This window comes from Trachypithecus francoisi, unplaced genomic scaffold (genome assembly GCF_009764315.1).
Source record: "Trachypithecus francoisi isolate TF-2019V2 unplaced genomic scaffold, Tfra_2.0 Lachesis_group2, whole genome shotgun sequence".
Classification (NCBI taxonomy): domain Eukaryota; kingdom Metazoa; phylum Chordata; class Mammalia; order Primates; family Cercopithecidae; genus Trachypithecus; species Trachypithecus francoisi.
Window position 1 is genome coordinate 115,439,684 of NW_022681465.1, and position 14,375 is coordinate 115,454,058.

Sequence of the window (14,375 nt, forward strand, 5' to 3'; positions counted from 1 at the left end):
CAAGGCTGTGGTGAGTTATGATTGCACAATCCACTCTAGCCTGGGCAACAGAGCTAGAGCCCATCTCTTAAAAGAGTAATAATAATAATAACAACCATGCACATCATGTTGAATTTTAAAAATTCAGGAAAGTACAAAGAAGAAAATGAAAATTAATTGGACTACTGCCCAGAGACAAATCCTGCTCACATCTGATGTGTTCCTTCCAGTCTTTTCTGTAAATACGTTTGTACACCAAATTGAGATCATACGGAAAACCGATATCCTGCTTTTCAAACAAACAACAAACAACTTTAGACTGTAACCATTTCCTGATGCCATTAAACGTGCTTTGAGAATGCAATTCTGTGGCAGCCTAATATTCTACCACACAGGTTTATCATCACTTAACTAGACCACTATTATTGGACAATACAGGTTGTTTGCTATTGTTTACATGAGAGATGATGCCTGGTCTTGTTCCTAAAACTTGGTCCACAGCTGGGATCACTGCTTTGGAACAGAATTGTAGAAATGAATGTCTGGGGTCATAGAAATTAAAGTTTGGGGGCAAACATCAAGAACATTTTAAAGGCCGAGCATGGTGGTTTGTGCCTGTAATCCCAGCACTTTGGGAGGCTGAGGTGGGCGGATCACCTGAGGTCAGGAGTTTGAGACCACCCTGGTCAACCTGGTGAAACCCCGTCTGTACTAAAAATACAAAAAATTAGCTGGGTGTGGTGGCAGGCACCTGTAATCGCAGCTACTTAGGAGGCTGAGGCAGGAGAATCGCTTGAACCCAGGCAGTGGAGGTTGCAGTGAGCTGCGATCGCACCACTGTACTCCAGCCTGGGCAACAGAGCAAGACTGCATCTCAAAAAAAAAAAAAAAAAAAAAAAACATTTTTAAGGGCAGTGATAAATATTGCTACATTTCCTTAGAATATTTGTATTCATACCAAAAGTGTGCGCATGCTTCATTCACCCAGCCATAGATCCCTCTTCATCTTAACAGAGTTGGTGCTTTATAAATGGTGTATTATTTATTTCTTTAACAGTAAAGTTAGATACTTTTCCATATGGGTTTTCTCTTAGCTACTTGGATTTTTTTCTTTGTTTCCTTCCGTTGCCAATTTTGTTTCCCTATGATTTAGAGGAGGTCTTTATAGATTAAGACATATTTGTCACATTGCACATGTTTTTCCTGCTTGTCATTTGCCTTTTCATTGTGTTTTTTGACAGAAGTTTTGTATTATACTTATTCAAATATATCTATATTCCCCCTTAAAATTCCTTCAATTGGATTTATGCTTAGAAAGCTCTTGACAACCAATATTTTCTTCTTGATTTGTGTGATTTAAATAGTTGAATGTTGTACTGGCTTATATTTGGCATATGATAATTTAATTTCCTATTTATTAAATTTATGTTATATTTATTCATAACACGATAACCATCCTGTGTTCATCACGTTAGGTTATTTGTAAGAGGGGTATTTTCAACTATTTTATTCAACTGAACTGTCTGTGAAAGTTTATGCAAATACGGCCCTATTTTAATTATCTTCACTTCACAAGGTGTTTGGAGGAAGTCTCTTACTTGCTTGGGCTCCACACCTGTCTCAGCCATTCTTGACCATTCATGCTCCTAGATGGCACTTCGAATCGCTTCATAACATTTCCAACTATGAATCTGGGAAAGGTCAACCTCTCGACTACACCCAGCTTCCCATGAAGACAGCATTCATGTCTTCATTTATGATCACTTTCTTCCTATCATTAATCACATACAATTTCCTTCCAATGGGTCCTTCGTCTGTCTTGTCAGGACTATTCCAGGTATTGTGCATTTTTGGTTACTACCATAATGGAAATTTTCTCTCCCTGTTTTCCCTACTACCAAGGCTTTTTTTTTTTTTTTTTTTTTTTCGGTTCACACAGAAGCTGCTGACTTTTTAAACAGTGGTCTTACATTTGGCCATGTCACCAAACTCCTCTCCCAACTGGACAGGTTGTCCCACGGATTCCTCTAGGTTTTCCCGATACACGATTAACAGCAAACAGTGAGAATTTGTCTCTGCTTTTTTCCAATATAAGCTTCATGTCACATAAAACTATCTAGGATTTTCAGAACCACAGTAACTAGTTTATGGGTCTTTTTTTGTTGTTGTTTCCAAGACTATCTCCAGGGCAGTGCTCCCCAAAGCTGGTTCGGTAGGCTGTGGATTTGGCAAGGAAGAAGCTTCCATGGAGAAAGTTTTCAGAGACCACCTGGACTGCTCTGGCTCTTGGAGGTGCACCGTGCACATGTCCACAGGAAAGTCTACGGGAAATTTCACCCCCGGGCATGCCCATCTGCCTTTTTTTTAACCAGCATTTTCCAGACTTCTTTGACCTTGGGACGCCTCTATAGTCCTCTGTAACATTTACACATATCCTAAAAATTCGCTGTGCAGAACACTTTTAGGGAAATGTGCTTTTTCCACCTGTAAACACAGTCTTGGTTGTCCTGTTGCCCTCTGTTACTAGTTTTCTGGATTTTTTTAAAAGGAGGAGTGCCCTGTGAGGGGCTATGGGGCCGTCATGCCCTTGCCCTGCCCAAGCCTTCAACACCGGAGCCCTGGGGCCTCTCTCCCAGGCACCCCCCAGGCAGCAAGCTCCTCATGCTTGCAGCTGCTTCTGCCACCCCCAGCTCCAGACCTCCGCAGGGCTCCAGACCCACATCCACCTCTTCTTGGCCTCCTTCACTGGGATGGCACCAGGCACCTCTAACAACATCTCAGTTGACCTCTTCAGCTTCCCTCCTGTGCTCCCCAATCTCAGGGGTTGATACCATCATCTACCCTGCTGAGTGTCTCCACCTTCACCCACGTAGTGCCACATCCTCTCGAAGTGACCTCCTCTGTCCTCCTGTCTGTATCCCTGGACCCAGGCATGGTCCCAGTCCAGCTGCTATCATCCCCCATTTGATGGCAGTGACTGTCTCCTAAGTCACTGCTTCCACCTGCCACTTCTGCATACAGGAGCCAGCAATCTTCTTTTTCTTTTTTGAGACGGAATCTCAGTTCACTGCAAGCTCCCTCGCCTGGGTTCACGCCATTCTCCTGGCTCAGTCTCCCGAGTAGCTGGGACTACAGGTGCCCGCCACCACGCCTGGCTAATTTTTTTGTATTTTTAGTAGAGAAGGGGTTTCACCATGTTAGTCAGGGTGGTCTCGATCTCCTGACCTCATGATCCGCCCGCCTTGGCCTCCCAGAGTGCTGGGATTACAGGTGTGAGCCACCACGCCTGGCCAACAGGAGCCGGTGATATTCTCAGAAGTGCACATGGGATCGTGTCACTCTGCTTAAAGCTGCCCTCATAGGCAACTCAAACCCCTTGGCGGGTGACGCAGATCTGCTCTGCTTCTTGCGATCTGCTCTGCTTCTTGCGATCTGCTCCTTCCGGCATCTTTGGCATTGGGTCTGTTCTTCCCGTCCCTGTGCTCCTCCCTCTGGGTTCAGGTGCCCTCTCTCCCCTCCCAGCCTGTGAAGTCAGAGCATCTCTGTGCTGGTCACTTCACTGGACCATCTTCAGGTCGGGGTGGAACGGTCACTTCCTCCCGTTGCTTTTCCTGACCTTGTAAGGAAAGACCGCCTGCCCCGCATCTCCTCCATCCAGCCCTGAGCCCCGGTACAATTGTTTCCTTGTCTAGATCTCCCTTCTGGAAGCGGTCCCCTGAGGACAGGGACCCTGGAGGGAATATTCCCAGCACGGCACTTCCCACACAGAAGCTCTTCACACAGTATTTGTTAGAGGATGAGTTTTGTCATTTGGGAACTGATGTGATGAACTGTATGAATAGATTTCCTGATATTAAACAATCTCCACATTCCTAGGATAAGCCCTAGTTGGTCATGGTGGAAGTTTCTCTTTATGCATTATTCAATTAAACTCTTAATGCCTTGGCATTTTTACTTCTATTTGCAGAAGCGAGACAGGTCTGTACTTTGTCCTGACAGGCTACCTCTGGCATCTGGGTATAAGGGTCCCATTGACTACGAAAGATATATTGGGTAGATTTCAGAATACATGAGTTTACGGGGTATGGTATTAGTCTTGCTTGATAAGTGCTTGCAAATGAGTCTGAATGCACTGGCAAAACTTTGGAAAAGGTGAAGAACTTGAGTTCCCTCCATGGTTATGGGACTTATGATGTATTCTCCATTTTTTGGAGTCAGCTTTGAAATATTCACATCTCCCCAGGAAATCCTCAGTTTCCCCAGGATCTCCAAGTCCCTGGCACAGAGATCCTCAAATTCTCACCTTCAGGGTCTGACTCTCTTCTGCAAATGTTCTGACTGTGGTCACATACTCCTTCTACCTACCTGAGGCAGTTAAGGAAAAAAAAGGAAAAGAAAAAGAAAAGGCTTAGGGCCGGGACAATTTAGCACAGAGCCTGCTAAGGAATAGTTAATAAAGGAGGCTTTATTCCATTAAGTACTCGAGACTGGGAAGGAGCAGACACTTTGGAGGCCAAATAAGATCCGAAGCTTTGCCAGCACTGGTACGCGATTAACCCTAGCCAATTACAAAATTTTTCTTTTTAAACAATACAGGAGCAACCCATGGGGGAAATGCAAGCTGCCACCCGGAACCCAGACCAATCAATGGGATAATCTTTTCTCCCCTTTCTAGCCCCAGGACCAGGAGTTTCCCATTTCTGGAAACTTCCAAAAGAGGATATAACTGTCCATCTCTCATGCCAAAGACTTGAAAATTCCTAAAACACCAGAGGATCCTGGCCAGGAAGGGACAGGCTGGAAGGCCGGAACAGAGAACCCCACTGGAGGCAGGCAGAGAGCCACATGGGATAGTCCAAAGACCCTCCTCCTGTGAAAGGAGAGCTGGAAGCAGATTGCTGGGCTGGGGCCCACCCCCAGGCCCTGCATCTGTGTGGTCCAAAGCCCACTGCCACAAACCTGGGATAGAGGGCTCAGCGAGCCTCTCTCTGCGCTCCCAGCCAGCATTCACTGGCAGAGGAGGCCTTGCATATCCCTCCTCCACCGATCACCCCTGGGCCTCCAAAGCGGCTGGCTGCAGAGAGCCTCCCAACAGCTTCCCAGTGGGCAGATGGCCCTGAATGCTTTCCCTTCTGCCAGAAGAAACATCTTGTTGTAGTCACATTACGTATACTCTTTCTGATCTTTTGGTTTGTGCCTTCTCTCTTTTTTTCTAGATTAAATAGGCCAGAGGGTCACTTTTTCCAAAGCTCTCTTGTTCCTTGATTCTATGTGTTTCTTCTGTTTTCTAATTTATCTGTTTCTGCTTTTTCTGAATTATTTCCTTATGTTTGCTTTCCTTAGGTTTTTGATTTTGCTGCTGTTGAAATTCATTCCAATGTATTGAGTTGAAGGCAGGGCTAATGTGTGTCAAACATATCACCCAAGGAAGAAGCTTTTGGAAAATATCTGTGAATTTGCCTCTGAATACAGCTTTAACCACATTCCATAAGATTTGACAGTAGTGCTCTTGTTTTTATTAGCGTTCCAAATAGTCTGTAACTGCAACCCTAACATTCTCTTGCCTTGCTCTGTTGCCCAGACTGGAGTGCAGTGGCATGATCTCAGCTCACTGCAACCTCTGCCTCCTGGGTTCAAGCAATTCACCCACCACAGTCTCCCAGGTAGCTGGGACTACAGGCACATGCCACCACACCCAGCTAATTTTTGTATTTTTTTGGTAGAGACAGGGTTTTACCACGTTGGGCAGGCTGGTCTTGAACTCCTGACCTCAAGTGATCTACCCATCTTGGCCTCGCAAAGTGCTAGGATTACAGGTGTGAGTGACCATGCCCGGCCCCTAGCAGGTTTTTTTTTTTTTTTTTTTTTTTTAAGTGTTCAAATGAATTTTATTTTTTTAGGTTTATAAATTCTGCTGCCCCCACCCCTAGTTTTAGGCATTTCATCAGAGAACATGGACGAAATCGTTTTTGCTGTATAAAATTCACATTTTCTTTATGACCCAAAACACTTCTATAATTTTTAAGTGTTCTATGATTCCTCAGAAAGAAGGTACATCTTTTTTTCTGTAAAGCAAGGGAAACAGTGATATAACCACTAATTTAACTTTACTCATTGTGTCATTCAAAAATTCTATGCCTTATTAGCATCTAATCTGTGAAAGGCTTTGAAAAGGGTATCAGAGACTCTCATAGTTAAGTTTTTGCCAATTTCCCCTTTGTTCCAAGGATCTGCTTTGGGATGTTTTGTGTTCTCTTGGGGTGCATGAAGGCCTGTAACTGGCATCTGCCCTGTGGGTGCCTTCGGTCACTGTGCAATGAGGTACTTGGTGGGTGTAGGGAAGTGGCCCCAAACCTACTTAGTATTCCTGGGATCCCTTCTGCCACCGGAGCCCTTCGTCGTCATTCTTACGTCGTGTGCCTTGTAAGTTGCATGCAGTTTTTTATTTTTTGAGACTGAGATTCTCTTTGAACAGAGTTCAACCTTTATATAATTATCTGATGTGTTTGATCCTATTATGATTTGATTTCCTATGCACAGTCAGACCACAGGCTTGAATTCAGCTGTCTGAGTGAGAAGCCTGACTCTTCAGGTGCTGGATGGCCCTGGCCACTGACCTGGGCATGCCACTAAGTCACATTAAGCCTCAGTGTTCTTATCTGTGAAATGGGCAGAGTCACAGCATGCACCCCTCCATCTACCCTGTAGATTAAGGGCATTCATCCGTACAAAGTTCTTCCCACATGGCTGGTACAGGCACTTTGCAGTCCACACTGGCCGCACCATGAGGCTCCTCTCTTCCTCTATCTCTGTCTGCACAGCATCCTGTGTTTCCATCCCAGGTCACTGTCCCTGGCGGCTACATACCCATGCCCACTGCCAGGAAAGGGTGTCCCAGGCTGCAAAAGGAAATGGGACGGGCAAGAGGGTCCAGCTGGGACAGCAGCTGAGGCCAGAGGAGAGGAGGCCACAGATTTAATACAGGGACAGGAGTCCAAGGGAGGGTCGTGTAAACCACGTGTTTCTGAGGCTTTGACATCTGAGCCTTGCTGACTCTGGAGGGACAGCCCCCGCCACCAGTGGGAAGCAGTGCTTAGAGACAGGGAACAATTCATCCATGGGAACATTTTTCAGATACAGACCAACCAATCCAGCACCCATGTCCCCAGCCACCTCCTTTGTCAGACCTCGCACTCTGAGCCACTGTCCGCCTGCCCTCATTACCCAGGGCCAAGTGCCAGAAAACTCAGGACCGCTCCACTCCCCAGAGCCCTACTGGAATTATTCAAACTGGCCGACCTGAAGCCAGCTCACCCTGTCTCCATTGGTCCTTCCTGCAGAAACAACACGGACTCAGGCTGCTGTTTACCCACCTCCCTCTGCCTCCTGACCAACCCTGGTGCCTCCCTGTGTGACCCCCGGGCCTGGTGTGTCTCTTCCTCTAGGGATCTGGGAGTAACAGACTCTTTTCAGTGAACGATAGTAATGGCCACATTTTAAAACTAGGGGTGAAAGGGAGCAGGTATCTAGGGGCGGCTCATGAGTTTGTTTCTTTTTTTTTTTTTTTTTTTGAGACGAAGTCTTGCTCTGTCGCCCAGGCTGGAGTGCAGTGGCGCGATCTCCACCTCCCAGGTTCACGCCATTCTCCTGCCTCAGCCTCCCAAGTAACTGGGACTGCAGGCGCCCGCTACCACGCCCGGCTAATTTTTTTATATTTTTTTAGTAGAGACGGGGTTTCACCATGTTAGCCAGGGAGTTTCTTGTTTCTTATAGGAACCTCAGGGGAGGCAGGGAGAGGCACGGTCGTTCTGGCAAATGCAAACGCTCTCCAAGGAGGCCCATGCCTCTCTCCCAGGCCCCTCACTCTGAGTGGGTGGAGGCAGGCCCAGCTGGCCACAGTGCACTCACCTTCCCATAGCTTAGGAGGATGATCCGCACCAGGACCACATTGATGTGGGCACCCAAGGACTCGTCATGGTAGATCTCGTTGACCTGAAAGAAACAGGGAGGTGTCAGCGGGAACCACAGGTCCTAGAATGGGCTCTGGCTCTGCCAGTGGGATGACCCCCCAACGGGCTCCCAGGCCTGGGACCCCCACCTGCTCCTGCCTCTTCCCGTGCTTTCCAGCCAGGCATCACCGTCATCTGGGAGCCACCTTGTGACCCTTCCCTCATTGTCCCCTCTGCCCCTCCAGGCTGCCACCACCACCTGCTGCGATCACTGCAGCCCTTTCCTGAGCAACCCCACCCACCAGCCCAGGGATTCCTCTCCTGGGGCCTGAACATGGAACGTGGGCAGGGAAGGCAGCCCTACACTTGCTGTGGCTTCCAACTGAAACACGACCTTCCCTTCAACAGTGAATGTGGGCAACGGGCCCCCGGGGCACAAGCAGGGCTGGGACCGGCCCTGGAAGAAGTCACTCCAAGCTGTTGCTGGTGGGTGTGGGGGTTACCTACGAGCATCGCTACTTGGAAATGGGGGCGGTTCTAGGCCCACCACCAGGTATAATGTTTTAACGTGTTAATTAAAAGCTCATTATTGCATCCCCAATGTGCTCTCCCTGTTCTGTTTTGATGACTGGAGCTCCTGCAATCGCTGTCCTCTGTACTTATTACAATCATTTTTTTTGTTGTTTTTTTTTTTTTTTTGAGACGGAGTCTCTCTCTGTGGCCCAGGCTGGAGTGCAGTGGCCGGATCTCGGCTCACTGCAAGCTCTGCCTCCCGGGTTCATGCCATTCTCCTGCCTCAGACTCCCGAGTAGCTGGGACTACAGGTGCCCACCACCATGCCTGGTTAATTTTTTGTATTTTTAGTAGAGATGGGGTTTCACCATGTTAGCCAGGATGGTCTCGATCTCCTGACCTCCTGATCCGCCTGCCTTGGCCTCCCAAAGCACTGGGATTACAGGCGTGAGCCACCGCGCCTGGCCACAGTGGTATTCTTACATGTGTTTCATTCTTCCCATTTAAAACCATTATTCTGAGCAGGTGCCAATGGGCTTCAGCAGATGTCAAAGGGATCCATGGCACGAAAACAGGGGGTGAGCTCCCCTTTCGCAGAACACAGCCAGCAAGACACTCCAGAAACACAGGTCATGTTACCCCGGGCTCGAGGCTGTTAAGGGCTTCCTTCCCACTGAGCCCCCACCCTCCAGCTTCCCACCACACACACCCAGGACCCTTCCTAGCACAGCCCCCTCCCGGTCACCTTCTTTGTTGGTTGACCAAAGCCTACTCCTCCTCGAGGCCAGCTCAGCGGTCACTTCCCCCTGGAAGGCCCCCCGCAGGCCTGATCCGCTCCTCATCAAGCACAAAGTATATTATTCCTGGAGCCCTCTGTGTGCCCTTGTGGGCTGGGCAGCCACCTGCATCCTCCCTGCTTGCATGCCCAGGGCCAGGCTGAGCAGCGCCTGGCAGGTACTCAGGGATACCCACTGACAGGCTCAAGACATTGGCACCATCAGGAAGTGGAGAAGCAGGAACTGGCCACGCACCCCTCCCCATGTGCAGACCGAGCCCAGGGGCTGCTGACGGGCTCCAGACACAGCCAAGACAAACTTCCTGGAGCCTGCTGCCACGCCAGGCCAGCACACACTCCCTGCACTCCAATCAGTAGAGCCTCCATCTGAGCAACAGTCATTGCTACCTTGAAACAGTGGGGAGGCACCTCAGGAAACCTGAGGGTTAACAAGGAGAATCACATCATGATGGACAGGGCATGCAAGACAAGGATCCTGGGGCCCGCTGGCATTGGTGCTGAGAACAAAGATGGCACCAATCGTGCAGCAGGGTTTGTGAGCATGTAGGCCCCTGCTAAGGGGACCATCCAGCCCCAACGCAGCTAGCTCCTCCCAGCAACTGCTGTCCAGCAAATCTACGTCTGATTGTAAATGGGCTCCCACAAGTCTCACTTCTCTTTCCTACAGGCAAGAGACGACTCAGCAGACCCACAGGAGCGTGGCTGGCCACCGTGGCTCCGGGCCGTGGGTGTCTGGGGAGGGTGGGTTGGCAACCCCTGTGGGCGCTGAGGGTTATCCTCTAGACCCCCAGGGACCCATCTTGCCCCTGCGGCTGATGAGGTGGAGCTCCGAGTAGGGCACCCAGGTCCCCAGGAAGCCTTGCCATGTGGCCGTCACCATCCGTTTCCTCTGTAAAATGAGGATCGCTGCCCCCCCATCACAAAGCTGTTGTGGGGATGAAATCTCCAATGGAATGGTGCTTGTGCAAACAATGAAACAGTTTCTTCATCATTGCTGGTAAACCATAGTGCCCTGCAGCTCCCTGCGAGGTGCTGGGGGTAGGGTATGCACCCCTGAACCACAGAAGTCCTTGCCCAGCTTTGAGGGTCAGATTAGATTTTTTAGTCCATGCTGGCACAGTAGCCTTAAAAGCCAGTTTTTCTTAAGAAAGAAGGGGTTTCTTTAATTGTCCACAGTAGCGCTTTCTCTATCACGACAGAGCCTGGCCAGCTTGGCTTATGGAATCTGACTGTAGAAATGAAGACCTTGACGGAGGGAAGGTCCCACTGCAGCTGACAGGAGCAGAACAGAGGAGGGGAGGGGAGGGGAGGGGAGGGGAGGAGAAAGGCCAGGCTTCTCCTCATCCCCAATCCCAACCTCACAGGTCATACAGAACAGTCCTGACATCTGAGAAGGAAAAGTGGGAGAGCTTGATCCTGGCTGCTGCCTGGGACCTGAGAGGTGACAGGTTCCTAGCAGTAGGAGTGGCTTCCAGGGCCCGAGTGGAGGCCCAGCCTGCTCAGGCCTGAGAGGGTGGCCCAGCTCCCAGCTGTGCGTGGCAGATGCCAGGGTCCCCTGCACCCCAGGGACACATAGGCAAGACAGCTGGGGACTGGCTTGCGGTTTACCTGGCTCTAGGGGGCACCGCCAGGCTTCAGAGCAAGCCCAGAGGATACTGGCCTACAAGAGAGGAGGGCAGGCCTACTTGCAAGGCTGCTGCAGAGAGGACACGCTCCTACTGCCCCCCACCAGTCCTCTGCCTGCAAATCGGGCTTTTGGGAGTTAATTAGGGGTAGATGAGTTCGTGGGGGTGGGACCCTCATGATAGGGTTAATGTCTTATAGGAACAGACACCAGAGAGCCTGCGTCCTCTCTCTCTGCCATGGGAGGACCCAGCAAGAAGGTGGCTGTCTGCAAACCAGGAAGAGGGTCCTCACTGGGGAATGACCCAGCTGGCAACACAATCTTGAAATTCTTAGTCTCCAGAACTGTGGGAAATGATTTCCTGTGATGCAAGTCCCTGGGTCTATGGCACTTTGTTATACCAGCCCGAGCGGAATGAGACAAAGGCTTTATGGGGAAGAGACCGAGCCACCTCCCGCAGGCCAGACTGCAGCCTTCCTTCCATCCTGGGGCTGAGTGCCTGAGATGAGGGCAGTACCAGATATAGGAACGAAAGAAAGCCCCGGCCAGCTGCGGTGGCTCACGCTTGCAATCCTAGCACTTTGTGAGGGCGAAGCAGGTGGATCACCTGAGGTCAGAAGTTCAAGACCAGCCTGGCCAACATGGTGAAACTCTGTCTCTACTAAAAATACAAAATTAGCCAGGCATGGTGGCGGGTGCTTGTAATCCCAGCTGCTCGGGAGACTGAGGCAGAAGAATCACTTGAATCCAGGAGGTGGAAGTTGCAGTGAGCCGAGATTACGCCACTGCACTCCAGCCTGAGTGACAGAGCGAGACTGTCTCAAAAAAAAAAAAAAAAAGAATGAAAGAAAGTTGCATTTTTCCCCATGTTTGAGCCTAAGTGTGTAAATGCCGACCTCACCATCCACACAGACCCTCAGCACAGCCATGGGTCCCTCACAGGTTCTCAATGGGATTTCTCAAACTGAACTGACCCTGGCCTCTCGTGCAGCCCACCACACCCTGGGAACCAGAATGGCCTGGGCGAGCCTGGCCTGGTCTCTCCTTCCCCATTGGCCTGAGGCTGGCACCCAGCAGACCCAGCGGAGCCACTGCGTCACCATGAGTTGTGGCTCTGAGTGGATCAGAACCAGTACAGAGCCAGCCCTCCTGCCAGGAGGCGGAGAGGGACGCTCAGATGCCACCAGACCAGCTCCAGGATCACGGGCCTTGAGGGAAAGGCAGGGAACCAAAGGACATATTAGTGGGAATCTGCCCACTGGGGCCTGGGTCCCCCTAAGGATGTGGTGTGTCATGAGACCTGAGAAACAGAACAGGTTAGCTCAGCAAAGCAGGCTGGTGCTCCTGGCAGAGGAGGCAGCCCACGCAAACCTCCCAGGGTTGGAAGCAGAGAGGCACCTTCCAAGCACGGAAGGGATGCGGAAGGGACGCTCCAGCAGAGGAGGTGAGGGGAGCACTGAGGCCAGACCACAAAGCCAGGAGGATTTTAAATCCACTCTAAGAGCAATGGGAGAACACAGAGGAAGGATGATGGCAGTGCATTTAAGAAGCTTACACCAGGTGCCTTATGGAAAGTAGATGGAAGGGGTCAAGATGTGGGAATGTGGGGTTCAGCTTTGGGGATGAGTGCAGAGAAGGGACAGATGTGAGGGATGATGTGGATTGGAATGGGGGTCATTGGCCCGCCTGAGCAGGTGGAGGCTGGGGCTCTGGGAAGGGCGTGCCAGCAGCTCCCACAGGGCGGAGGGAGGAGAGGCGGGGCTGGCCCTCTCCTGGCTCCTGGCCAGGCCCTGCCCCTCAGGACACAGGATCTTCCGTTCTCCTAGCACTGCCCCTGGGGCCAAAGGTGGCAGCTCTCATCTCAAGAAGGAATCTTGTATCCTTCTGGAACATTGGGAAGATCTAATCCTGCTCCCTGTTTTGGGACAGGAGGTGACCAACCATTCCAAAAGCCCTGCTGCCGGGCATCGAACTCCCTGGGATAGACCCACCTCACATTCTGCTTGGAGGTGGGGTCGAGGCCGCTGAGCCCCGGGGTGTCAGACTGCTAGGTGTGGGGCTGTCTGCCAGCAGCCAGCTCCCACCTCCTGCGCTGGGTGCCCCGACCCTGGCCTCTGGAAGCCTCAGATGATTCGGAGATGAACTGGGGTTCCCTGGCTGCTGAGGAGCTAGAGAGGGCTTCCTTGCAAATGCTCCCAGCAGGTAGCCAGGAAGAAGGAGGCCGGGCTGCAGCCAAGGCCCCCTCGTGAAGGCTCCCTCAGCCTGCCCTCCCTGGTAGCCTTCAACTGTGGTGTGCTCTCCCTGATCCTCTCCCCAGCAAGCCTCTGTCCTTCCTCTCTTCCACACCAGAACAGCACACCGTGCCCCAGGCATCCCTCCTCTCTGGCAGGCAGGCCTGAGCGAAGCATGGTGGGGCTTGCGACGGCCTCCTGGCTCCTCTGGGTGGCCGCTGGGCCTGGAATCCTGTTCCAGAGCCCTCACCTTGGCCCCTCCCAGGCCAGGCCTCAGCAGCCCCTCCCAGCAGTCAGGAACCCCATGGGGCACTGTGGCCCAGAGACCACTGACCGCTGGCCTGGGTGGTTCTCCTGCCCCTGCATGTGCTGTGGCAAAGTCCAGCCCACAGTCCGGGCCGGGCTCCTTCTGCTGTCTGGCCTCTCAGTTCCCGTAGGTTAATATGATACATCAAGAACAGACATGGCAGGCGGGCAGGCAGGGTCTGTGGGGCGTGAGATGCAGGGGCTATCCACAATGTCCTTGTCCTCCACAGGCCTGAGGAGTGAGCCCCATCCTGTCCCCCTCTACCATCCCAGGGCTCTACGTGCTTTTCAGGGGGCTGCAAAATTGCCACAGTTTGCTGCCCAGCCCTGGCCCCTCACAGGTTCTCAATGGGACTTCTCAAACGGAACCTGGGCACGGGAGCCACTGGGAGGAATCAGTGCAATTCCCGACAAAACACTGGCATCCTCAATAAGGACAGAGCTGCAACATTTCTGCAGAGCAGAGAGTTGACTGATGTGGCAAAAAGAGCAAGTGAAGACAGAAGGCGGCCTCCGCATGCCTGCCTCCCTCACATCCCCCTCCTCCCCTGGCCCCACTCACTTTCTCCTCCAGACGGGAGACAGGTGGTAGGGCTCCCCAACAGCTCCCCTCATGTCCTCCCCACCGTCCCTGACACACACACCATTCTTCACTACGATCACCCCGAGGAACAGATCTCACCTTCCCCTTCCGCTGTCTAAAACCCTCAATGGCTCTCCAGTGCCTTCAGAGGCAGGGCCCAGCCACTCCGCCTGCCATTCAGAGCCCTCTGCACGCTGGCCCTGGCTGGCTTCTCCATGCCCTACTTCAGATACTTCCCCACATGGCACCCTTCCCCAGAGCCAGCTGCCCTCTCCTGCTGCCTGTGCATTGGTTCAGACCTGGAATCCTCACTTTCCCTGACCAGCCCCTGAATTCTTTAGATATCTCAAGAGCATTTGGAAAAAAAAAAAAGACTCATCCTAAAAAATATATT

At 51.4% G+C, this 14,375-nt stretch overlaps 1 protein-coding gene across 1 annotated transcript in view; it reads right to left on the reverse strand.

Annotated features, from left to right (window-relative positions):
- ADAMTS2 (ADAM metallopeptidase with thrombospondin type 1 motif 2) overlaps positions 1–14,375 on the reverse strand; it is a 233,584-nt gene that overhangs the window by 65,891 nt on the left and 153,318 nt on the right. Inside the window, exon 5 of the mRNA XM_033180256.1 lies at positions 7,888–7,971. Within this exon, the coding sequence (XP_033036147.1) occupies positions 7,888–7,971 (84 nt within the window). The remainder of the gene's footprint in view (positions 1–7,887; positions 7,972–14,375) is intronic.